Here is a 26,291-nt window from a genome sequence, read left to right on the forward strand (position 1 = left end):
TAGAAATCATCAGCCATGTTAGTGCTGTTTTATTAATAGAAAGAAAAAGCTTTGACACAGTTCATGCAAAAAGCAATGGCAAATGTCTTAGCAGTAATTGGGTTTGGGAGATTGTTAGGTCAGGGCATGACAAGCCACAAGGACGACTGAAAGGTTTTGGTGGAGTGAACTTCATTACATCAGAAGGAGACAGGGAGGGCTAACTGTACTGTATGTCTCTTATTTCAAGGAGTTAAGTCATAGATTGAAGCTTGAATTCCTGAACAAGGGCTCAGACATGCATGTCAGCCATCGCCGGCCTCAACACCATGTTTTACAACCGCACTCTTCAGCTGAAGGTTAAGAACTCCTCGGTCATTATACTTTTCAGTAAAGTACTTAAGCTGACCTCCTCAGGCATTTTAATGGCCTCTTTTGACATGGAAGAGATCCCAAAGCATGTTTCCAAACAGGCTTTTGCGACGGAGAAGCAATCTTTTGTTGATTTGTAGTCCGCATGAAACATATGGTCTGTGTTATTGTCTTAGCTACTGGAGAAAATAGACAGACAGCCAACTGAGGCAGAGCGAACTGCTGTTTGTAGAGGACGGCCGAAACCAAAATGATGTCTACAACTGACGTATCGGTGGGAGTGTAGATTGTGAGATATTTAAGCCAGACCAAAAACAACCTCCTACTGTAATGTCGGCTATGAAAACAAACTGATTAAGGGGAGAAATGATGGGGAGTATTAAAGCACTGACAGGTTGATGGAGAGCAGTAATAAGAAATGAGGCAGAAAAATGTGAATAAAGTAAAGACCATGAAACCTGCAGATACATAAAAGAAAAATTTTAGACTACATGTTCATGGAAACGGATGTAAGATCATTCCATGCACCAAACGACAAATCTGTCACATCAGCCCTTTTCCAGTTCTTTTGGTAACGCTTGGAAAAATCTTTTGGAAACTTTAGACTATAGAGAGAAGCTCATGCAACACCATGCATGTGAGAAATGCACACACACACACACACACACACACACACACACACACACACACACACACACACACACACACACACACACACACACACACACACACACACACACACACACACACACACACAAAGCAGTTTACCTGACTTGCCCACTCCAGCTCTGCCGAAGACGGCCAGCTTCACCTCCGGGCTTTTGGCCATGACAGCAGTTGTGATCAGGGAGGATCAGGGAACCAATCAGTGAGCTCCGAGGTCAGCCATTCATCCTCTCGTCCAAGTAGAAGTAAGCAGCGTCTGAGGAAACAGGCAGGACCAGTTCATATGCTACTCCTAGCTTTGATGGCAGTGCTAACAACTTAATCGTTAAGGCAAGTTTAAATAAACTTCTTTTCGATTCTGAATTCTGTAATTTCCTTCACGCTGGTCGCATTTCTTGAAGGATGTGTTTCTTTTATCACCATTTATGAGTCAAAAAGTGATTCTTAGTTGTTGTATTCAAAAAACTTTTCAGGATATGAATGATTGGACTAAAATAGCCTCAAAGTCCAGTACAATATATCACGACAAAGCAAACAGGGCTTTAGGTTGTTTTAGTACACTTTTACTTTAATGGAAACATTCACACTGTGAAAGTCTTGTGCATTTTGAAAAGCAAATAAAATCCATCAAATTGGAAGATTTTTTATTAAAGAGACTGTGTCCTTGCTGCTGTAGTCTTCTGGCTTGAGATTTAATCAGATGGTTAGGACCCTCACATATCTCTAATCGTCAAGTCTTAGAAGTGTAGACACTCAGGTCCCAAACAAAAAGACCTCCGCTTTACACCTGTCTCAGCCACTTGAAATACAGAGGCGAGTGGTGTCAGGCATGTGAGAGATGTGAAAGAGAGAGAGTAGATGACGAAGGGATTGTCAGCATCTAAAGAGCTCAAGTCGTTTGAAAGGATAACACAACTGCAACCAGATAAAACAACCAAAGTCAGGTTTGTTTCATGAGAAAACAACCCTCTGTGAAGTTGTCTCACTGGATAATTGATTCTAATCTTCTTGCCTAAACCAACTGTTCTTTGCCCTCCAACTATTCACCAAAAATACCTACAGTAGAGTCTCATTGAAATCTAAGAGGCTCCAGAGGAAGCCTGAGACATTCTGGCCCTCCAATGGTTCATTTCCAATTAGCGGCAATGCTGACTGAGTTAATACGATGATAAGCACACGAGGCTGAAGCTTGGGATTTTATTACATTTATGCATGGCTTGCAGGAGCCTGAGAAGGAGAAGTGCTTGATGATTGGAAATCTCATGTTTTCCTCAGAGGCTGAACTGCACTGGAATACGTGAACCTCAAAGTGCAGGTGGACAAGGGGTTAGTTTGCATGACCCATGTATGGACGTTGTAGTCTTCCAAGCTGGTGGCCCGGGTTCAAACCCAACCTGGAGCTCCTTTCCAGCATGTCAATCCCCACTCTCTCTCTCCCTGATTTCTGCCTCTATCCACAGTCCTGTCTCTTAAATAAAGGCACACAAAGCCCACATTTAAATACTCTAAATTGTACATTTAATTTAAAAAAAAGACCATGTGAACATCACACTTGTAGCTGAAACACTAGAAACCACAAGTTAAGGGATTAATATTCTAAATTTACTTCAAATCAATTTCAATTTTTCTGCCTGTATTGGTAAGAAAGCAATAAAAAAGTATCTCTTGATTTAAAACTTTTATTTGTCAATAGTTTTAATTTTAGGGACGTTTCGATACTATTTTCCCATAAGGATACAAGTTTGGGTACCTGGTGTTGTGTGAGTATTTGACATCTTGTATCTCTTCATAGTGTTGTAGTACTCAAAATCGGTCTTAGTCTCGAGGCTTTTTGAAGGTCTTGGTCTCGTCTTGGAATCGAAAGCATTTTTACTCAGTCTTGTCTCGGCCTCAGACTGGGTGGAATCCAGATTTTAAACCAAGACTGGTCAAGACCTAAACTAATTGGAGGTTTTTCCAAGTCATACTGTGCTTCGAAGAAATACGCCTCTTTCTAAAAGAACAAAAAATGTCAATTCATTTGTAGTTTGATTTTTATCTCCCGGTTACTGCAGGAACCTTCCCGGTGTGAGTGAGATTTTTCAGTGATATTGATGGTCTTGGTCCTCACTTGATCTCGATCCCTAAAGGTCTCAGAGCACTCTGGTCTCTGGTATGTCTTGGTCTTACCCTGCCTTTGTTTTGGTCCTCACTTGGTCTCGATCCCTAAATGTCTTGGTCTTGTCTCAAAGCACTCTGGTCTGGGGTTTTTCTTGGTCTTGGTTAGTGTGGTCTTGACTATAACACTATCTCTTCATTACCAGTCTGACTAAAAAGAATTACATCCTCGTTGAAAAACAGTGATTTCTTCATTCTGTCATCATAGACATTATGGTATCAGATCTGTTTACTGGCTCCACCTCGACCTTATCTTACTGTAGCCAGTCTGCAGCTGGATCCACTGAACTCCTCGTGTCAAAGAGTCTCAGACACTCAACTCAGAAAACACTAGTATGTTGTTTTCTTTCCCACTCTGTTAATTTTCAAAAACACAGTGATGAAAAAGAACAAGGAGCAGACATAGAAGCTCAAAGAACAGAATGAAGCTCAGAAGGATGCTCCCTCTTAAACGGTTTCTTATACCCTTTTGACTATAGCTCATAGCAGTCTGAAGTTTGATCCACTTCACCCATGGCACCCCTATGCTTTGATGTTTTGGCCCAGGCTGTCATATCTTTATGTGTCTCCCTATCGTCTTTGGCTTCATTCTAACATAATCTCATAACATAGTCTCCCATGTTCTCAAGACCGGTATCAACAAAAACATGAACGTCACCAATTTCATCAGCACATTGTGTTCAGATAAGTTCACAAACGGTTATCCTTCCAGCTAGATATGTTCACCATTACAGCCCGTATTGGCACCCCAGGTCAGAGCCACCTCAGGTTTGCATGCGAGCAGTGAAATTGTCTTCTATTGTTGGAACACTTGGGCTCAATTCAATTTCTTATTTTTGGTTTCGCTCTGTTTCGCTTCAGGCTCTTAGTGTTCCTCCTCAAATGCAAACCAGAGATGAATTTTTAAGTTCACAATCTTCCCATCAATGACAAATGTTAATAATAATAATACATTTTATTTAAAGGCGCCTTTCAAAACTCTCCAGGTCACCTTACAGAGCAGAGATAAAAACAACAAAGTAACAACACAACGATAAAATTAACATTAAAAAACACAAATGTATAGGATGTAAAGGAGTTATGAGACCGGATGGAGAATGATCAGACTGAATATGCCAGTTTAAAAAGATGTGTTTTGAGATGAGATTTGAAAACGGAGAGAGTGTCAATATTACGGATGTACGGATGTAATTAAAATGTTGTACCATAACACAGTTTGTGCAAACTAACCACACAAATAAAAAGCTGGTTAGGGTGATAATTCTATTATATATGACCTCTGTCATTGGTTGCCAATAGCAGCTTTGGATTTAATAGAAGCAATTTTGAAAACACACTAATGCTTACGTTTAACGTTTACTTTCAAATATCTACATTTTTTTAAAAACGGACAAAACCAATGTTATATATAATTGTTTTTGGTGAACTTACATTACCTCAAATATTTCCATCAGTTATCAAAGACAGAGAAATCCTTAATTTTATAGTTGTAACGGGACGTTGCAGAGAATCACTCCCATGATTCCCCGCTAGCCTGGACATCATCTTTTGTTATTGTTTTGATTGAGAGCCCCCTGTATTTTACATACTGTGTGTTGAAGTTTACAGGGGTACATTTTCCCACTTCACTTCCTGCTGAGACTTCAGAGTCCTGATTTCAAACTGCCCTCCAGTCGTGTTATCTTCACAATAAGGAAACATTGATTCAATCATAGAAGGATGACACAACTGGCATCCAAACATTCCTGGTATTTGATGTTTTGTGAGATGTATCAGCCATGTTTCTAAGAAGATCTATCATCGGTGGTAATTACTCAAACCAGTCTACAAAATGTCTCCACTCATTCTTCTGCTGAGGATTGAAATGAAATATACCAAGAAAAATGTGATAAAACCAAAAACAGACCTTCAGTACACCCTGTCTGTATAAATAAAAGCTAAATATGTGTGTGTCTGTGTTGCAGTGCCAAAAACATGTTAGCCAGCTTCAGACTGGTTGAAGTTATGAAGTGGCAAACTTCCAGCTCCTTCCCTTCTCATCCACTGCAGCACGAACACACATTCAGAGTTTAAGCTAACCTTATTCCTTCTGACCAACACACACATGCCCATATATGGTGTTGCTGTGTGCCGCTTGGTGTGGCTCATGTGGAGGTCGACCATCCATCACTGTGTCTCTCTCAGCAAGGAAACAGTCGGCGTCTTTAAATATTATTAATGTGTACTCAATTCCGCAAAACCAGACAGCACTGTCAAAACAGTGCATGATATTGCAGTTATGTATTAATGGTTATAACAGCGACAACAGCAACATTTTCTTCCATCTTGTCAGTTTAGTTTGGAGGCGCTTCGAGCACTTAAGAGACTTGATATGGTTGTTTCCTTCTAAGGTGAATCATTGTGCACCATGCAGGGAAGGCCACAACTTAACCTTTGTCAGCTAGAGCCTCTTAAAGGTGCACTCTGTAGATTTGAGAGTGAAATTTGAAAGTTGGAGAAGTAAAAAATGCTATGCTATATTTTCTGAACTAAATATGCAAATTTTATTCAAAGGAAAAAAAGGGTCCCTGAATGCTGTTTGGAGCTTAAAAAGCTACCAGGAGAGTTACGGTTTCACTGTTGCAGGCCCCCCACCAAGACTTCTCGCGTAGCATTTTATCTTCAAACAGTTCAAGAGACCAAATTTTCCTCTGAGGACAGTTTGTGTTTAAAGTTATGAACATATACCACAGAATCTGTACACTTCTCCAACTTTCACGTTTCTCTACCAAAACTCCGTAGTGTACCTTTAAGTTTCTCATGAGATAAAACAAAGTGTTTTCATCACACAAGTCTTGCATTTATGCCCGTCTCTGACTTACTAACGACAAAAGAAGTCATTTTGTGGGTGTTCTTAAAAGGGATACTTCACCCGTTGAAACATGAATCTGTCTTGACATTGGGTCATATATGTAGTAGAAATGTGAAACACATTTTCAAGTTGGTCTTGGTTCTTGGCCGAGAAAAGGCAGAAAGTCTCTTTTTGGCTCATGTGGATGAAAGACACCAACTCCCAGAATGCACAGCACCGCAGGCCACTCCCACTAAGGTCCTCGATTTACAGACATGTTCACTTCAACACATAAAGCCGTTTCCCGGCAGGCGGTTCTTATGTCTCGGCTGCAGCCATATTTTCACACCTATTAGCAGGAAAACGGTGGCTGTTTTGTGCAACTGCTACAGATGTTAGTTTCCTATCTAGCATACAAACATTAGAGTTGTATCTATGTTGTCATCTTAATCTTACAAAAGACGCAGCTTTCTCTTAATGTCAAACCATTACAAACTGCTTTGGAATATTCCTCATCCTCCTTGAAAAGGTTCAGCCAATTAGCTGCCTACAAGACCCTATAAAGAACCCTACTGACCACTGGCTTCTCCACAGTGATTAGAAATGAACCAGACAGACTGCTAAATGCCAAGACATGTCCAATGACATTTTAAAAAAAATCATGGACCTCAATAAAACTCTGATTCTACTGACATTCATAACGACCTTATGTTTACATCCTGAGCTTTTATTCTGTCTCTTTAAGAAGCTAAAAACGTGTCTCCAGAGCACAAACATCTTGATCTGCATGAGTCAATTTTATGTTAAGGTCTTAAATCAGTCGGTCCATGATGAACCATGTGTTTTGTAACATTTGCAGCCACAAGGAAAACATTTTAGCAATGTACCAGAAACATGGTTCAATGTTGAAAACCCCTAAAGAAGAAAAGTTAAGACGTTGAGTAGAATTTAAAACAGAATATTAATGGAATAGTAACAGCTTGTTCGCCTCTTTTTTTTTTATTGCAACAGAGTCTATATTTCACACACATATCACTGTCAGCAGACACGCGCCACTGCAGTGTTGCCTTGCTCTCCCACGCAGCAGAAGGGAAAGGAAACACCAGCACAAGGAGCACAGCAGTGTCTCCCTAGCACTGACGTGGTCATTACTCTTCACAGTGGCCTCCACCCACTCCACCCACCGCCATGACTCTCTGTCTCACAGTCGCACACCTCAGACATGAAAGGGATTCACAAAAAAAAAAATAGCTCAACACATCTGGAACTTTCCATGTGAGGGTTGAGAGGAAGTTGAAAAACTGCCAACTACAGCACTCAATGACTCCCACACTAGAGGGCAATAAATTACGGTACTGTATTGTGTCATATTCTTTATTCAAAGTACACAGTACAAAGCATCACTTCTAAATAGTCACAACAATATTATATTAAGTCCCTGAATATGTTGCTTCAACAGCAGTTTACCTGTTAAAGGCACAGACCAGTATTTTGATGAACAGTGGCATACCTGTCTGCCATCTTTGCATGGTCTGACGAGGTGATTATATCACCATTATCTCGCTAAGGCTGGAAACTCTGTTATCATAGCGTAATCAAAAGTGAAAACACCCACATGTGTTGTGTCTTGATGCAACAGGGAACTGCTTTCAAAACCACAATCAAGCTGATATTGATCTTCTCAGCCGATGAGAGATCTGCAATGAAGCTTTAAAAAACTGCTGAGAAAAATCTCTTGCTGCTGGATATTTTCACAAATAAGCTCGGTTCTAACGTTATCTGTACCGACAGTATGGACAGGCAGGTACAGGGGTTTGTGATATGTCTGCAGTGCTCATTAAAATCCCAGGTCATCAAAAACCATGATTTATCACAGACGTAGCAATGGAGTATCACATGTAGCATCTGTTTTCTAAGTCTCTATCGTGTTATCTTAAAATGTTAGTTTTGTTAAGTTTAGGTATAAAAACTTCATGGTTAGGTGTCGGCAAAAACATACTACATGGTTGAGTGTTGGAAAACTATTACAGGGTTTCGGATTAGTTTTTACCTCAGCTTTTGAGTTAAGGTTTTAGAAGGGTGGGGTGCTGGTTTGGCTTTTTAGGTAAATAGGACGCCCCATGTGCAGAGGCTGCAGTCCTCGTCGCACTGGCTGCAAGTTTGGGCATCCCTCGCTCTCACCCGCAATATTTTCAGTCTCTCTGAATCCATCCTATCAAATAAATAGTAATCTTTTCATAAAGGACTTTAACCCTGGCATTGTTTGGCCCAATCTTCAATCTTCGACTGCTATCCAAACAGTCTCATCTATCTTTCCACTTAAAGCTCCTGTGAGGAACGTTTGGGTTGTGTTGATTGGCGCCCCCTGTGGACGAAGCATAACATAATATTTTCTCTGCTCATCACATGGTGTTTTCTGATTAAAAAATCTCATCCTGCTTCCCTTAAATTATCATTTAGATCACAAGCGGAGAATATTTGTCGTGGAAAATGCAAAGAAAGGCAGCAGTGTGCTGTAACTCACTAAGTCTGACACCTACCCTGCGGCGACGTTTACAACCATTTAAAACTACTATATAGAAATGATCAGTGTTGTTCCTGATGGTCATTTCTGCTTTAAAGATTTCTGTTAAAACTCCTCACAGGAGCTTTAACAGAATATTTTTGAACATTCAGCTAATATCGCAGCTGATGTTTATACACATCAGTCACTTTAAAGGCTGACATCTCATACTCAGATGCTTAAGGAGGGAACCTATGGCATCACAGTAAGACGCAAAGAGTTTGGTAAGGCATTAAGAGAGTGAAGAATTGAGAATGAGAACACATTAAGATATTGATAAATGTCACTTTTAAGAGAAGTCATACAAAAAAACATAAAGCTACGATAAACAAAAATCAAAAGCAGGTACTTGATTTAAAGGAAGCACACAACAAACTTGTACAGAGGACAAAAATTCTAAACTGAGGCCACAGAAAAAGCTCAAAAGAAATCAAGTTTCAACCAGTCAAATGATGGAAACTAAATGTACTGGTACTACTTTAAAAAATGTTTGATTTACAGCTTCATAAAACGGAATAATTCAACTTCTTATGTAACTAAAAATACGTGAAATATTTTGCAAAATAGATGAGTATTAAGGTCCGGTGTCCATGTGATGAACCCTGTGCCCTCTGCACAGCTATTCTCACTCGCTGACCTCTACTCTAAAGGGACTCCTTCCAAACTGTCGCACTAGGCACGTGTATATTTTTTCCCAGTGCGTGTGCCCAGCTGGTTTTTGTGTCATTTTTAACCTGAGAAATGAATCTGGGTGGTGGTGGTGCTGCGGTTCAGGGAGATTACAGACCTCGGAGCTCCAAACCAAGGGAGGAGACCTGCTGCACCACAGGCTATAGAAAGACTGCAAACCCACAGGCCTGTCATCAACATACATACAGTGGACTGGTGCACTGCCTCTGAGGGAAACCAGTGAAACCAGTAAGAGGGAAGAATGATACAAATCTGAAAGGTATTTTTAAGTCACCTTACTGTCAACCTATAGGCCTTACAATAAAGTTAGCAATAGAGTCATATACTAAGTCTATACTATGGTTATTCCCTGTGCTCTTTAGTTAAAAACATTCTGCAGACGGGTCTCTGACAGACAGCTCTCATACTGATGGACTTTAGACCATTGTTTAAACACTTATAAACACTCCTGTCTGAGAAGATTTTCTCTTTCTCTGGGGGAACAAACGACTCTTCTGAGGTGGGACAAATATTTAGAATAGAGACCTTTATGTAAGCAACTGTAGTAAAACAATGCGGTTTCCTTTTCCATCCTTATAACCCATCTTCATTTTGCTGGCATCAACCCCACACAAGCTTCTTCGGGACCCCTGGGTTTCCCTGGACCTTGGTTTGGCAAGCACCGGTGTAGGAGGACATGCTGACTGACCCTAAATCCCAATCCCATTGAGATGTGGTGCTATTGCGCAACACTCGGAGCGGCTCATGAATGCCAATTACGTCCTCGGACCCAACAGGGGAAGGATGAGGCAGAAGATGCAGCAAAGTAAGATAATACGGCATGCTGAGAAAACTGTTAACCACACTTAAACCTGCACTTTATTTTATCTTTCTTTTTTCTTCAGTTTTAAGTCAATGCAAGAAGTCTGGCTTTTATACTACATCACTTCATTACTGTCCATCCTACAGGAAACATATAATGTGAAAATGATTTAACACAAGAGCAGGATTTAAAAAATGTCATGCTGCACAAAGATGATGGGGATTTTTTTTCAATAGCTCAATCTCAGAGTGAACAGACAGTTCCTGCATTACCTCCCGTTGTTGTTACATTATATATTTAGAAAATTAACCTCACTAGTGTTGCAGTGCTCTACCCAAAAATAACGTAGTCTCCACCTGAGATGAAAACACTGGCGCTCAAGACTCACCAAGCTGAATGCACGCTGCAGTGCAGTGCAACGCTGATCAGGAGGAGAAATTAAAACGCACAAAAAAAAGTTGCCAGGTTCCGCTGAACAAAAAAAAATGATCCGTCTGACCTTCCCAGATGTGGACACAGCGCACCTCTGGATGTAGCCTACAGCTGTGTTGACAGACTGTGATCCCCTCGGAACGGACGCTGCAGCTCTGACTTGGATGAATGAATCCCTCAGACGGGGGGTCAGTGGAAATATACGGAGCGGAGCTGCTGGATTTGTCGACACTCTGCTGCCCCTGACCAGGCTGCTGCTGCATGCCTCTATATATCCAAACTGAAGAGAGATGTCGCCCTCTAGCGGCAGTAGGCGGTAACGCAAGCAACGGACTTTTAAAAAAAGAGGTATGACAAACAGTCGTAGTTTTAATCATTCCATATATAATGTCTAGAAATAGAAATATAAGAAACTCTGAACAAGCCAGCAGGGAGACCGATGTCCCTAATGCATGAGTTTTTATTCAAACAAAATTCCTTTCAACATACGACATATCTGTGTTGAACATATTCAATTGAGGTGCAGTATTATTTCAGTTCGACAAGAAAACGATGAAAGCAGAGTTTCGAGGTAGTCCATTTTGATTTTTGGATGTGAAATTTTCCAAGGATTATAAGGATTTGAATTAGATAAATTACATTAACAGAAAATCCATTTGAATCAAAATGTAACACAACATCAACTTAATCTGTTCCAGTTTTTATATTTACATAGTCTTTCAAATTTGTCCAAAAATGAGCTTGAATGTTTACACTGAAAAAACAAATGGAATATAGTTTCCTTCACTGAATTGCAAATAACACAAGAGTAATCTATGTTGAGTTTAAATCTGTCCGGCACTTCTTTCGCAGGATACATACTGTGTAAAATCTTTAAGGATACTTTTTTCACACAACAAGACTTTTCCCCACAGTAAATCGCTCATGATGGAAGACCAAAAAAAACTTTGCTGCAGGAGGTGTAACACAGTTCACCTAGCAAAGGACGTAAAACGACGTCACACAGGATCTAATGATATCTATCTGACAAATGTTTAAGATTAAGTTAGGTTTACGTTTTAAATCAAATAGTTATTGACATTAAAAAGTTATTTTCTGCACACTTCTGTTCAGTTATAAACTGTAACGCATGTAACTCCTAGGCATGGTTTAAAGCTGTGTGGAAGCTGTTGCTCTCTCTTAGGACTCTGCATTTGACATGTTTGAGATGGGGGACCAAAAAAAAAGACTTTATGAATGTGTTTCAAGGGTGGTTGATACATGGCACAGTGCACCGCTTCCTCTCCAAACCTTAGATGCACTTCTAAGAGGGGACACTAGATGTCAGCCTTTACATTGTCCAGGACTAAGGCAGACGAGCTCTAGATGTGTTGATGCTGAATGGGGGTGATAATGTCGTCACCCTGGTCCGCGGACTTAATTTTCTTCTGGGATATCACCGGATTAGTCAAGTGAAATCTTGGAATCATTCAAGATTCGCGCACTTAATAAATACATTCATGAATTTCAATAAAAACGAGATAAATGTGGGACAAATACAACAATGTAAAATGATGCCAATCATCATATCTCTGAATATTACGCTGTCAGTTTTTGGTTCCGCTTGGCGCGCGCCCGCCTACTTTTTGCACTTCTTCATTTAACTAGGCGCACTGCGCTTTTACGCACGACTCCACTGACTTTCTGCAGCAGTGCAGAGTGTCATGAGGACCGTCAGTGTATGAGCGACAAGCTGCCATCTCTGCACGACGATGATCCTCCTGCCTGCTCTGTTAATTCTTTGGGGAGAAGCGGCTCAGTGCCTGGAGGAGGATGGAAGATTTCACTTAAAGGGAGACCTCCGTCACTTCGCCGTGGCCAATGGCACGGTTTACATCGCTACTGAGGAGATGCTGTACCAACTAAACCACGACCTGACTCTGGTCCGGAGTCTGAGCCAGAGAGGATTCTTGGCACACATTCCTGGCAAAGATGACCTGAAGTTAAACCGATCTTCTGATATGGGGAATGTTACGTTCAGTGTCAACGTGTTATTGCCGCATGTTGCAGACGAAAATGTGATAGTGTGCGGTGTTATTGATAAGGGGTGCGGGTGTGGGTGCGGTTATTGTGAACTGTTGGACTTGAAGAACATTGCCAATGTGCTGTACTGGGAACAAATCGAGGTAGGCTCTTTGTTGCGCAGCAGTGCGTCCGTGAGCCGCCTGGTGAGTGTGGAGACTCGGACCCGGGCAGAGACTTACATTCTCACCGCCGTGCAGCAATACAAGAATACAAAGACAGGCTGCCCACCTTTGTCAGATGCAGTGAACCTTCGTAACACGAATAACAATCAACCAGGACAAATATTTTCTATGAATAGCGAAGCGATAGGACGTCCTAAAATCATACGGGAAGACGATGTGGAGTTTGTGGATGGATTTCAGATTCATTCCATCATCTATCTTTTCTCCAATCTGCCCTCAAAAGACAGAAACAACAAAGTCCGTCTCCTTTGGCTTGAAGGCAAAGGAGGCAAACATCAGACTGTGAAGTCACTCCGGGGCGCAACTCTCAGAGTCTCTGATGGAGAGAAAGGACTCAGACTGATCGCCTCCTCGGTGATCCCGGGCGGTCCGCCGGTGCTCTGGTGCGGCGTGTTCAGTGTGGACGGAGGACAAACCAACACCGAGCTGGTGCTGTTCGACATCAGCCCTGATCTCACCAGAGGGCAAGATATGGACCCGGACTTCTGCTTTAACTGTGGTTCTAAGAAAGAGGAGGAGGTGCGTCATAATGTACAAAAAGTTTCAATAGAGCATAAGATGTTGTCTCAACACAGAGTTAGTATTTCCAGGTTTATCACACCACACTGAAACAATCTTCCATTTCAAGTGCAAGCAAACACACGTCCAGAATCAAAAAGAACCCAAATAATCATTAATTGGAATCCTTATTGAAATAAATGAGCAAGCTCTAAAAAGCTAGAGAACCAAATGCACGAAGGAAAAAGAAGCTCACTTTGTTGCATCATATTTACTACTAATAATCTTAGGAGAAGTTTCTGCATCTAAAAACATTTTCATAATCAAGTAAAAAGTATTGACAGTTAATTCAAAGTGCAATCTTGTCTGGTTGTCAGTCTTTTTCGAAAGGAACAAGGCAATGCTGACTTATTTAAAAATGAAAAGAAAAAAATCAATGAACGTGTCAGGAAATTGTCCTGACTGTTTTTGCAGATTCGTATCACCCATTTAGATATGAATTCATTTTAGATTAGTTCAAGTAAGGTCATATGTCTCTAAAATATATATATATAAGTATGTATATTATAATAATATGAAATATAGTATAAAATATAAACAACCCGATGAACGGAAGCTGACAGTAATGAGCCGTAATTGGCCGTTATTATAAACACTGTTGTGATATCTGATGAGGTATTTGTTGTCTCTTTTAAAGCCAAAGACACTGAAGCCGAAGAAGGTGATCTTCAGGAAGAACTACATGACTTCTGTGCTGGCAGTGAGACAGAAAAACTGGATGGTTTTCTTCATCGGGACGGGAGATGGGCAGCTCATTAAGGTGAGTGTAAAAAGTGAACATTCACTATCTACTAAGAGCCTGGAAGCCAACATTACTGCAGACTGGGAGAAATTAAACGACAGCAAAGAGAGCCGAGAGGGGAATCTAGTTCAGTTCAATAATGATGCTTCAATCAATCAAGCTTTGTTTCTATAGCACCTTTCATACAAATCAAACGCAATTCAAAGTGCTTTACAGCAGCTGACGAATGAGGAGAAAAACACTAAATAGTGACAAAACATGGTGAAAAATAAAATGGATTTAGAAGTAGAGACTAATGCTCACCAAGAGGAATAATAAAAATAATATGTAAAAAGGTAAAGAGTGAAAAATAAAAATAGTTAAGAAAATAAAAGATTAAAAAATAGTAATAAAATTAATAAAACCATTAGCCTACATAAAAGCCAGACTGAGTAGATATGTTTTTTTATCAAATAATTTTTAGAAGTATTAATAGTTCCAGATCCTCGGCAGACCGTCCCAGCGCCTTGTAGCGTAGTGGCTGAAAGCAGTGTCACCTAAAATCTTTGTTTTTCTCTGTGGAATAATTTAAAGAGAAGAGCTGGAGGATCTTTAGTTCATAAACTTAAAGCATCTCTGAGACGTAGTCCAGTGCAAGGCCATGCAGTGCTTAAGAAACTAATACAATCCTTTTTAAAATCACAGGAATTAGTTGGAGCTGAATGAATATTCTTTGGTAGACCATAAAGGAGAGCGTTACAGTAAAAAAAAATATCTGTGAATGAATTCAATACCAAGAAAACTCTTCACCAATGTGTTCAGAAAATCCTTGAGAGCTGCTTAAAGTTAGGGTTTCTTCTGGGTCAGGCCCATAGATACAGCAAATTGGATGGTCGGGCCTGGCTTGGGTCCAGTCAGGCTGGATATTTCGGGCCCAATCGAAGCTCTAATTTGACATTGTGGTGCAGTATTGTTTTCTAACTAGTATTTGAGACATTGATATCAGTGAGCGTGGCTGTTTTCCCACCAAGGACTGGATTCTAAAGATTTTTATTTTTGGGCTTTTAATGGAGAGATAGGACAGTGGATAGAGTTGGAAATCAGAGAGAGAGTGGGGAATGACATGGAGCCACAGGCGGGATTTGAACCTGGACCGCCCGCTTGGAAGACTACAGCCACCATACATGGGGCTCGCACATTAACCAATGTGCCACCAAGGAGTGGATTTTGTGCTAAACATGCTTGCAATGGATTGAGAATCCTAAAAAAATCTTAGTTTGACCCCTCACACGCTACCTCAGGTTAACATTTTCAATTTTTCACCAGTAAGGTTCTGGGTACCCTAACTCTGAGCAGCTCCCACAGAGTTTATGAGCCTCGATGCCAAACACAAACTATGTTCTGCTGTAATAAATATTGCGTTGATGTCGCTGGACTTGGAGCCATTTTCTTTTTCTACACTAAATGCAGGGTTAACTTGAACACTTCATGGTGTCGGAGGTGAACAAGTGTACCCCTGAGGCTGAAAGTCACCAATTTAAGAAATGATTTAATTGTATGATTAGAATAAAAGACAAAAAAAGGTACTTGCAAAAAAAACTGCATGTTAATGCATAAAATGTAAAAGTACATTAAGCAGAAGGGTTAACTCTGTCATTGCAAACTGCATGTTGGCACATGGAAATATTTAAATACATAACATTACAGAAGACAACATCAATAATTATGTTTTGTTTGAGATTATTATATTATGTTTTAATATTGCTGTTCAAGGTTATAGAAACTTTGACACAGGTTATTCTACCTGCCCTGGGATCAGTGCATTAGAGAGAGAGAGAGAGAGAGAGAGAGAGAGAGAGAGAGACTTTAGATCTGTGTGTGTCAGGCCACAGCACAGTTTGCACTCGTTAAGGTTCATTACAGATAAAACCTGCTCACATGAATAAGTTATCACAAACACACAGAGTGTCTTTGATACATAAGCATATCGGCATATGCATAGTGTTAGGCATTATAAAAAGATAACATGTTTCCAAACCAACAGACTTGAATTTGTCCTTAAGCGTTGATCACTGCAGTCTGATCAGCTCCGTGTGGAGTGCACGTTCTTCAACTAAGTAAACTCAGTTAAACGACTTTTGATATCAGTCTGGCTGTCCGTTCTTCTACGTGTCCGCACTATCGTAATCTAACTCTGTCACTGACTTTTTATGCGCCATGAATCTGTGCCATCTCCGTGCGCAATTCGTGATAAAGGTGCAACAGCAGGCTACTACATTTAGAAGTGATGTTGCGCTGAAACTTGTAGGTGATCAACACAACACGTTCACCTCTGGGTGACCTAAAAATGAACCATCTGTAATTAAAATCAGTTAATATTCATTTTAATTTACTGTTTTTTACAATAACCAGAGGTAAAACTAGTCGGTCGATGCATCAGGCTAAACGCCGGTGTGCACAACCTACACTTAGTCTGGATGTGTGGAGACGGTCTGGGCCGTTACGCATGGCGAAGATGATTGTTTTTTATTTGCACGAGCTGCTCTTTGTGGCTCACTCCATAGGAAGCTTTGTTATTATTAGTCAAAACTTTTGTTTTACATCAGTGAAGACAGGAGAAACTGGAAAGAAGTGTGCACAGAACTGTAGACCGTCAGGATGTGCGCGCAGTGCAGCGGTGTGCCTGTCGTTAAGTTCCGTAGCTTTGATACGATTCTGGCAACTTGTGAGCAAATAAAACTAAAGAAATATCGCTCCTTCGATCTCTATTGAAAACCTGCATTCTGTGTCACCTCTCTCAGGTGTTCAGTGTGTTTTCTGATGTGATGTATTACCAGCGTAAAGCAGGAGCAGCTCGTGATACTCCCTGCTGAGAAGATAGTTTGTGCCCTGTTTAATTAATATTCGTATCATGATATCAACCTTTACGTTGCTCATTTTACATAGGTTTTAATACAATTCGGGGAAAATACGTAGCATATTACAAATATTTAATTTATAAAGAATCTCTAAATATTTTTCAATACATTTACTCCTTCTTCACAAAACGGATGAAACGGATGAAACCTGCTGTCGGGCCGGATACGGCCCGCGGGCCATATGTCTGACATCCCTGCTTTAACCAGACATTCGTGCTAATGCAACTGTACTTCAAAAAAAAGAAAAATAAATTACCACAGCCGCTGCTGACTGTGGCTGCAAATAACTTTCCAAATATATCCGTCAGCAGAGCAGCTTAGTCTCACAGAAAGATACAACTATGTGTTGACTTTCAGCTTGCTGTGGACAAGAAGTACCAGACCACGTGTTCCAGAGTGCTCTTCAAAACCAGTGACGACCACAAAGTGTTTCAGACATTACATCTAGATCAGGTGGATCTTAAACATGTGTACGTGCCATTTCAAAACCAGGTAGGTTTATTTCTCTTTTGGATTTATTTGTGGTACCTTTTTTTGACATATGCATGCTGTATTATAAAGTGCTGCTAAGTTGCTTTGTGTTGTGTTGTGTTTTCTTTTTCATAGATAAATCGTGTTCCAGTGTCAAAGTGCAGCACTTACAAAACATTGCAGGAATGTTGGTCTGCACAGGATCCATACTGTGTTTGGTGCGGATCTGACAAAAGGTCAGAGAAACAACATCTGCAGTTGACCTTGTAGCATGTCCTGGACATGAAAAAAGGGGTGAAAAACTTTACTATAGCTAACGGAAGCTCACCACAGATTAGTTAACTAGACTACTCTTTACTAGAACTAAGTGAGATCTCGCTCCCTACCAGCCACTAGTCTACTCTTTCCTCGTACCTGGAGCTATGTAAAATTACTCCGCTAACACCCTTTGGAGGACAGATGAACAAGTTATAATCACATTCCTAGGATTATCTGCCGAACATTCATTTCTAGAATAATTAGATTCAAGAATAACCCCTGGTATAGGACTCTAGATTCCACCCGGAGAGGGAATAACTATGAACTCCCCACGCTAGGATGTTAGGTGTGTATGAGGTGTGTAGTAAAAGTCAGTAGAAGTGTGACTGCTCAAGCTTACCTTACGAGGTTCACTGGGTCCTTAAGGGAGACTCCGGTCTTTGTGGTGTAAATGATTTCAGTCAGAAAATGATTTCAAAAAGTTTCCGAAAATGTATTAAAAAACTTCAAATGATAATATAAGTGCAAATACAAAACAGTAAAAGTAAAAATATGAAAAGGTAAAAAGGTAAAGCAAAACACAAAGATCAAAGTCTAAACCCGAGAGTGTAGACACTTGAGGTTTTAAAAGATCTTGGTCTCAGAGACTAAGTCCCACAATGGGGATTCAAAAGTCAGAGTGACGTGGAGTCCTTTAGAAAAGCAAAAAAGAACCTCGATCAGCTTTTCTACAGCCTGTTTATAGCCAAACTGTCTCTTTTTTCAAGATTCTGTAAAACCTCAACAATGCATATTCGCAGAAACATGATACATCCACAGTTTATACCAAGTTCAAACAAGTTCATATGTGGTTTTGATGTCAAGGCATACAAGGTAACACAAGTGATACTAAGTTCATATGTGGTTCAAGCTTGGAGACCGTGAACCAGGCAGATTCGCAAATACGCTATATGCCTACAAGCTCGTACGTGGTTTTGCTCAAATTATGGCACACTCATCCTGACCTCTAAGGTGCGTAGGTACCGCGGGTGTGTGTAGGATTGACAGGAAATATTAATATAAAAGCCAAAAACCACAAGTCATAGCGACTATATGACATATGAATGAATATGATGAAAAGATTAAATGATAACAAAAGAAAAAGTAAATACATGAAGTAAATGATAAATTGATTAAATGATAATAAAAGAAAAAGTAAATATATGATATAAACAAATTCAACAATTGCATAAATCTTTCTGATCTTTCAACAACGTCTTCATGCAAATAAACACTTGTTTAAAACTTCATTTTTCTCCTCCTAGCTGTACGTTTGAAGATGACTGCAAAGGCTCAGACTGGCTGTCCATTCCTGATGATTCTCAACAGAAGATGGTTTCATACAAAGTTGCACAGGAAAACACTGGACAGGTGCAGGCTATATACAAGTTTTGAACTATTATCAGTTTTCTTTGAAGGTTCTCAGTCGTCCAGGTCATGGTAACTTCAAGTGTAATCCAAAAGGCAACTGGACTTAGTGGAAGTTCTCATGACATTTCACCTTCACTCTGAAAGATTGGTCCAAAAAAAATCCTTTCAGAGAAGAGGTGAAACATCTTCCAGAACTTTAACCAAGTACAGTTGCTTTTTGGATGAAACTTTGAATTCATGTTTCATACTCTCATATCTGGACTTTCCTCAGATCACACTTACCATCCAGATGCATCTGTCGGTGGGAGAGAGTGCACTTTCTAACTTCATCTGTCAATTAGAACATTTTAAAATGAAAAACCCTGAACTACAGTTCCCACAGTGCACCTTCATACTTGAAAATATTACATTTCCTGCTCAAGGTAAGCAATTTTATTATTCTAAGATAACCAAGGGAATTGAAGTATTTCAAATCAAGGACAGTCAAGAATTTCATGAAATTAAAAAGGTTCAATATTCCCTGTATTTATTTTTTTACTTAACAGGACTGCCTATTAAACTTAAGGTTGGATTTGGGACGACAGAGCTGTTAGAACGGCTGAACCTTCTCAACTGCACCAAAATTAGTGGACCACCAACATCTGTCTTGTAGGTTTACTATTCATTTTCTACAAATCTTCGTAGACAATAAGGAATAAGAAAGAATAGCTAAACTTGTCAAGCCCCTATTTTGCAAAGACTGAAATGAACCAAAAAATGATGGAAAACAGACGGTTTCCTTAAGATGAGCTATCTAGAGAGGAAGTCTGAAAACCAATGTTTTTCCTTCAAATTTGGGGGATTTCCTGTTATATTTTGGTATATCTGAGGCAGGGATGAGTTTTGCACTTGAATAAGTCGGCAGTTCACAGACTAGTCTCCTTAGAAATCTCTGCTATAAGGTTCAACATGATTACTCATCAGGTGCACACAATTTATCCAAAGGGGTGCCTCAAGGGTCAGTGCGCGGTCCCCTTCACTTCTCAATATACACCAACTCACTTGGTGCAAATATCTGCTCTCATGGTTTCTCATACCATTGCTATGCTGACAATACTTAGCTCTTCCTGTCATTCCTGCAAGATGACTTCACAGTCCCAACAAGAATTTTGTCATGCCTTGCTAATGTCTCTAAATGTATGAATGAACACCACCTTCAACTCTAGCTAACATTTAAGGTTCACATGGCCTTGATTTCCTCAACATGATCCTTTCCAGTTGCCCTGTACTGCATCAGGAAGAGCCGACCCTGTTAGAGATAAGCAGCAACTTCCTGTGTTGAAAAATGAAGTGAAAGAGTTCAGAATAAACCTGTTGGTGTGTTGTTAAAAGATCAGGTTAACTTATAGTTTTAACAAAAACAATGACATTTCCCCTAAACCGGACCAAGTAGCGCTGTGCCTAAGAAAACTACATAAACTGTTTTGTCTTCAGGTGTCGGCAGTGCATTGATGCTGGGTGTGGCTGGACCACAAACGGATGTTCTTGGGCCAATAAAGGAGTAGGAAATGTAATTATTTAAGATTCCTTTTTGTACTGTTTCATGTTTTTGAACTTTGTTAGCTTAATCCCTTTCCAACGCATGTCATGGAAACTTGCCTAAACATATTCTACTCACCTTCTCCTGCAGGACAGTGTTTGCCAGATGATGGAGTCATGGATGAACTTCTCAGTGAGTCTGAACCGTAACTCTCACACACTGTTTTCCCTCGTTTTCACCTCATTCACATAATAATAATCTAGTGCACATTTATTTTAAGAGACCACAGATCTCCTCCATCACTCCCAGTGTTGTGTCCTTCTACGGCAGAAACAATGCAGTGTTGAAGGGTTTTAACCTCAGTTCTGTGATCAGAGTGAGGTTCCAGGCAGACTGCACACCACAAGAGTGAGTTATTTCTAACACTCTTAACATTTCATATAATAATTGAATAGCCTATTTCACACATGCAATTTCTAGAAAACGGAATTGTTTTCAGACAGTTTTATTTGGATGGATGCAATCTGTAGACACTAACTTTTACATTTAAAACAGGTGTTAAATTATTTTGTGGCAGATTTTGGTGCAATGCTTCTTACTATGATTTTAGTTCTTAAGATGTTTCAAAAAAGTTTCCCATGCAGACAAGTGAATATTAATGTACGACTAACAACTGTTGTTTCTCTCTTTGTTATTTTATTCAGGTTTCCTGTTTGGGACAACACTGGTGAAAATCTGACCTTTCACATTCCCAGTGCAGAAAATAAAGGAGTAGTCAAAGTATGCCTTCTCCTCCCAGATGGCAGTTGCCATGGCAGCGCCAAAATCACCTACCGATCGGCACCATCCTGCACGAGCATTTCACCCAAAAGCACTTGGATAAGGTATGACTGTTTTAAAATAGTGTTTCCTAACCTTTGTTGCTTGGAGCCTGGCCACTTGTATCTTAGCCTCACCTGTGAGATCTTTGGCGCCCCTTCTAGGGGGGCCCGGACACCCAGTTGGGAACCAATGTTTTAGGACTACAAAAATGATAACAAATGCAGATACACAGACTTTGATTACCAAAGTTTTGTGGACAAAACATGACTGGTTAAGTTAAATACATCAAAAAACGTTTGAAGACAATTCAAACACACAAACATTTGACACTGATTCTTGTAACATTACAAATAAGGGGTAGTGGAAACTCAAGTGGCATGTCTTTAATGGAAGCCGGTGCTTTGTCACTAACTTCAGAAGAGACTCATTCTAGGAAACACTTTCAGTAACTGAGAGACAGCTACAGGTTTTCATCATATGGGGAAAATGAACTTCCCAGAACTAATTTGTTTCACCATTAGACAACTTCCCTTTTGTAGGGTTTGTTAGCTACAGAAAGTTCCACTTCTGCCTCTGTACCCAACAAACCTTATAACAAACAGCAGTGTTAGAAGACATACAAATCAAATGTATGGCAATTTATATAAAAGGGCCTTGTGCATCCATTTTTCTTCATACTCTAAGTATAACAGTTAATAAAATAATGCTAATTTGACCCTGAACCTGATCCCCATTTTATTACTCAAGAGCAGGGATGGGCATCTTTGGTCACAGCAAGGGCCACATTGGTTTAATTCTCACTGCCAGGGGGCCAAATTGTAGGATACAAAAATGATTACAGTCAATTATGTCTCAAATATAACTCAACATATACCAGTGATCAAATATTATTATGGACATATTTCTGGTTTTCATGTGTTCATGGCAGATTTTTTCATGTTTCCAATTAATTGATATGTAAAAATTGACCTGAGGGCCATGAGGTTGATGGGGGCTGCATGTGGCCCCCGGTCCACCAATTGCTCACCCCTGCTCTAGAGTATTTTTGTTCATTTCTACCTAAAACATTAACAGTTTTTCTCACTCATTTCCATCTAAACTATTCTCAGTTATTTTGCATGCTTTGCTACCATGACTGTGCTCGTGGCAGTATGTCTTTTCTAAACCAGTCCGGATCGGTATGTCTTTAGTAAAAAATCTATCTTTAAGGACCCATATTAATAATTTGTTGGAAACCCAGATTTATGTGGAAGCGATAGATGCTCGTTCCATAACCGTATGAGGCCATCATGGTAAGAACCCTCCCTGGTATCCAATGTGCACTAAAATCATTCTTGTTTGCTGCTCTGTGTCTCATAGTGGAAACCGGAAGATCAAATTAATGGGATCTCTCCTGGAGCTTGTGGAAGCTATCAAACACAGCAAAGTCCTGCAGGAAGTCAGACTGCCCAATCACGACACCTATCAGGTCTGTGGACAAACACTATTTTTACATTACATGTTACATCATATCATGCTGTCTGATTCAACCTCATTTCCTAAAAAGTTTTGTGACTTCTCAAATTGGAGCAGCTGTGGTCAGGGTTTTGATCCCCAGCTTCTGCAGCCACATGTCCAATGTGTCCTTGGGCATGACAGTTAACCCCAAGTTTCTCCCACTGCTTTGTCAGCAGCGTATAAATGTGTATGAATTGGATCATTTACTTCTGATGGTCACTTCACACAGCAGCCTCTACAATCAGTGTGTGAATGTGTAGGTGTGACCTGCAGTGTAAAAGTGCTTTGAGTAGTCAGAAGACTAGAAAACGGCTATACAAGCTCAAGTCCATTTACCATTTAATGTTTAGAAATTAGTCCATGCATTGATTTCAACCAGGTTAGACTGCTGCAATGCTCTGTATGCCGGGCTATCCAAACAATCAGTGAGAAAACTCCAACTTATTCCAAATTCAGCAGCCAGAGTCCTGACACACACACAAGCTAATTTGAAAATATGACTCCCGTCCTCAATCTCCATTGGCTCCCCGTGCTATACAGAATCACCTTTAAAATCCTGTTATTAGTCCATAAAGCACTTAAGGGTTCAGCTCCCAAGTATATGTTTGACTTGTTCACAGACTTCAACCCTACCAGGGCCCTCAGGTCATCAAGTGAAGATCTGTTAGTCGCACCAAGAATTAGATCATTTAGTGTAATTGCTATGTGATGTCTCAGATGTGCATTGGATGTGTGCTTTTTTAAAAGTTAGATTTCTGTATCTGTATCATGATTGTTGAAGTACGTGTTTGTTTCTTGAATTCCTTTGTTTATATCATAAGTGTAAAGCACATTGAGCTTCCCTGTAATGAAATGTGCTTTATGTATTTTATTCTATTCAACAGAACATTGCATTAGATGAGTAAACTTGTAGTCACTTAAATCTAGACACATTTTCATGATGTAACATTGCATTGCTCAGTTATCAAGCTTGTCTAGTCACAACATGCAGCACACAGCTTATACAGTATATTAAATGAATATCTTTTGACAGGCTCTACAGACTCTCACCTATGACTCACCTGCAGCTACAAATGCTTACTGGACTTTTTCGAGCACTTTGTCTCTGAAAGTAGCAAATGAAACCTTGCCCTGTTCCACAACAATAACCTACTACCCAGACCCTGAGTTTACAAGCTTCTCTTCTACAATGACAGGGGACGATGTCCGCATCACCATACAGGTAATTTTAGCACAAATGTTATAAACTAGGAAATCAACAGTTTGAAATCCGCTCATGTCTTTGTTTTCGTTTCAGAAAAATGCAGACAAACTAGGGATGAACATAACAGAGTTGTCTGTGTGGGGCATTCATGAAGAAAACCGACACCCCTGCATCATGGTGGACCAAGAAACCAATGATGAGACTGAGATTGAATTTTTCAGCTGTGAGATCCGAAACACTCGCATTACAAAATTTCGGGAGTTAGAGGTAAAACTTTAAGTCCCGCGACACAAACCCAATCTGGTCAATTAAATCAATCAATCAATAAAATGTGAATGTAACACCAAAGTCTGCAGAAGTATATGCCTTTTAAATACCTTGTGATTATTTCTTTATCCCAGATACAGTATGGAGAAAAAACAATAAGTCTTAAATCTACATTCCAAAAATTTCAGGAGTTAGAGGTAAAACTTTCAGCCATACAACACTAAGGATGACATTATTATGCAAAAATGAAATGCAAATGTTATTGTAGTAAATGTAGTTGGAGAGAAGACCTCAGAAGAATATGTGTTGCCTTTATTTTCCTTTCAAATATGTGCGTGTTTATTCCTTTATCCCAGATAGAGTTTGGACACACAATGGTGAACCTTAAATTGGTAACAACTTTGTACATTGTGATGCTGCTACTCCTTGTGCTGATACCTGTCGTTCTAATTGGTAAGTACACAAAGTGTGGGGAAGTGATTTGACCTATGCAGTCACAGGAATGTTTTTTTTTAATCTAGCTTACTTGTGCTTGGTTTTTCGTTCAGCTTTAATAGTGATCATCTGCTGGAGCAAACAGAAGAAGTTCACCTCGAAGAATAAGACGGTTGTGGAGGACCTTGAGCTGAGACAAGGTCAGTGTACAACTTTCACAAACAGGATAACTGTAGTCTGCAGAGAAACTGTTTATATGAAAATTTAAACAAATGAGTGTGTGGAATATGAAAGATGTTTACTTAGTGTAGCACACAGTTATTGTTTCCTCTTTTTTTGTAGTTGTCCTTCCATATCCATCATCTCCTGATCACTAGCACCTGTGGGCTGGAGAAAAAGGATCGTACCAAGTTCCTTCTACTCTCTCCTACACTGGAGCAAAGATCATCTGCATGGTGTCAGACACCACTCTACATAATCTTTGTGCATTTCCATCTTTTTGTTTCAATTATTAATGTTTAACTTTTTGCTGGTTGAGTCTTAAGCAGTTATATAACAGCCTTTTAAGACTCTATTCTGCAACAGCACTGTAACTAAGACCTGCCGTCATTACCACTTTTTTTATATTTTTAGAATTTAGGGGGACCTATGCCTTCATTTAGACAGTTGATAAAGTAAGAAATTGAGAGAGAGAGGGAGAGTGGGGAATGACAATGGCAAAGCGTTGAGGGTCAGGATTGAAGCTTGAAAAGGGGTTAAGAAGTTGCATGCTCGTGAATCTTATCCATTTCATTTCAGGCAGTCCTTAGTCATATGTTTATCAGGCAATTTTATAGAAAAGTAGAGGGATAGCATTTATCAGAAAGATTTACAATCAATCAATTTTTATCATTCAACCATTTTCTTATAGAGCTATGAAGTTTATATACAAACTTAATAGCCCCAAATACTAACAAAGATTATCTCAGGAGACTTTTCAAAAAGAGCAGGTCTAGACCTTGGTCCTTGTCATATTACTTACAGACAGGGACATCTTGCAAGCCAAACATCTCTAAGTTAGAGTGGGGTCAAGGGTTCCTTTCTTGAAAAGAAATGGGAAGAATGATGCCATTTTCTACATTTTGAAACTTTTATAATCAAAGACAAAATTTGTATTGTTTCCCGATGAGTCTGTGGAAACCTCATTAATATCATGGAAAATTCCTCACATGCTAATTGCTCATTTCTTTGTAATAGTTTTTTCTTCAAAAGATTTTTTTAATATTTTAATATTATGTATCATTACGGAATATTATTGAATTGAATAAAGAATTGTTTTTTTTTAATGCCAAGATATGAGAAAAATCCTGTCTGATTTTCTTTTTTTTTAATCTGAGGGAGCTGTCAATGTCAATTATAATGTAAAAAAACAAGAATGTTGCAATTATTCAATAACAGTATAGTTATGATAATATGACTGAATATAAATGAAGTA

The 26,291-nt window shown here is 39.6% G+C and overlaps 2 protein-coding genes across 4 annotated transcripts in view; one reads left to right on the plus strand and one right to left on the minus strand.

Moving 5' to 3' along the window:
• Positions 1-10,736, minus strand: part of rerg (RAS-like, estrogen-regulated, growth inhibitor) — a 44,688-nt gene extending 33,952 nt beyond the window's left edge. The window contains exons 1-2 of one of the 2 annotated variants that reach the window (XM_020634798.3): positions 10,559-10,736; positions 1,120-1,273 (exon numbers count right to left, since the gene is read on the minus strand). In XM_020634798.3, coding sequence (XP_020490454.1) covers positions 1,120-1,180 — 61 coding nt within the window. In that variant the 5' untranslated portion in view covers positions 1,181-1,273; positions 10,559-10,736. Of the gene's footprint in view, positions 1-1,119; positions 1,274-10,447 lie in introns of both variants that reach the window. The other variant, XM_020634797.3, reaches the window with a different exon arrangement.
• Positions 10,737-12,144: 1,408 nt separating this feature from the next.
• LOC109984601 (plexin-C1) lies at positions 12,145-26,052 on the plus strand. 2 transcript variants are annotated; one of them, XM_065951534.1, is made up of 18 exons: positions 12,145-13,256; positions 13,933-14,055; positions 17,292-17,426; positions 17,541-17,641; positions 18,968-19,073; positions 19,345-19,495; positions 19,619-19,721; positions 20,547-20,622; positions 20,743-20,784; positions 20,873-21,000; positions 21,297-21,476; positions 22,774-22,882; positions 23,945-24,133; positions 24,209-24,382; positions 24,517-24,579; positions 24,739-24,835; positions 24,931-25,017; positions 25,160-26,052. In XM_065951534.1, exons 1-18 carry the CDS (start codon positions 12,243-12,245, stop codon positions 25,192-25,194), a joined length of 2,913 nt encoding a protein of 970 aa, XP_065807606.1. In that variant the 5' UTR covers positions 12,145-12,242; the 3' UTR covers positions 25,195-26,052. The 2 variants fall into 2 exon arrangements, 1 of the variants encoding a protein (XP_065807606.1); XR_010665172.1 differs by lacking the exon at positions 25,160-26,052 and having other exon boundaries at positions 24,743-24,835.
• The last annotated feature ends 239 nt before the right edge of the window (positions 26,053-26,291 follow it).

The sequence above is a fragment of the Labrus bergylta genome, chromosome 23, assembly GCF_963930695.1.
Source record: "Labrus bergylta chromosome 23, fLabBer1.1, whole genome shotgun sequence".
NCBI classification, from domain to species: domain Eukaryota; kingdom Metazoa; phylum Chordata; class Actinopteri; order Labriformes; family Labridae; genus Labrus; species Labrus bergylta.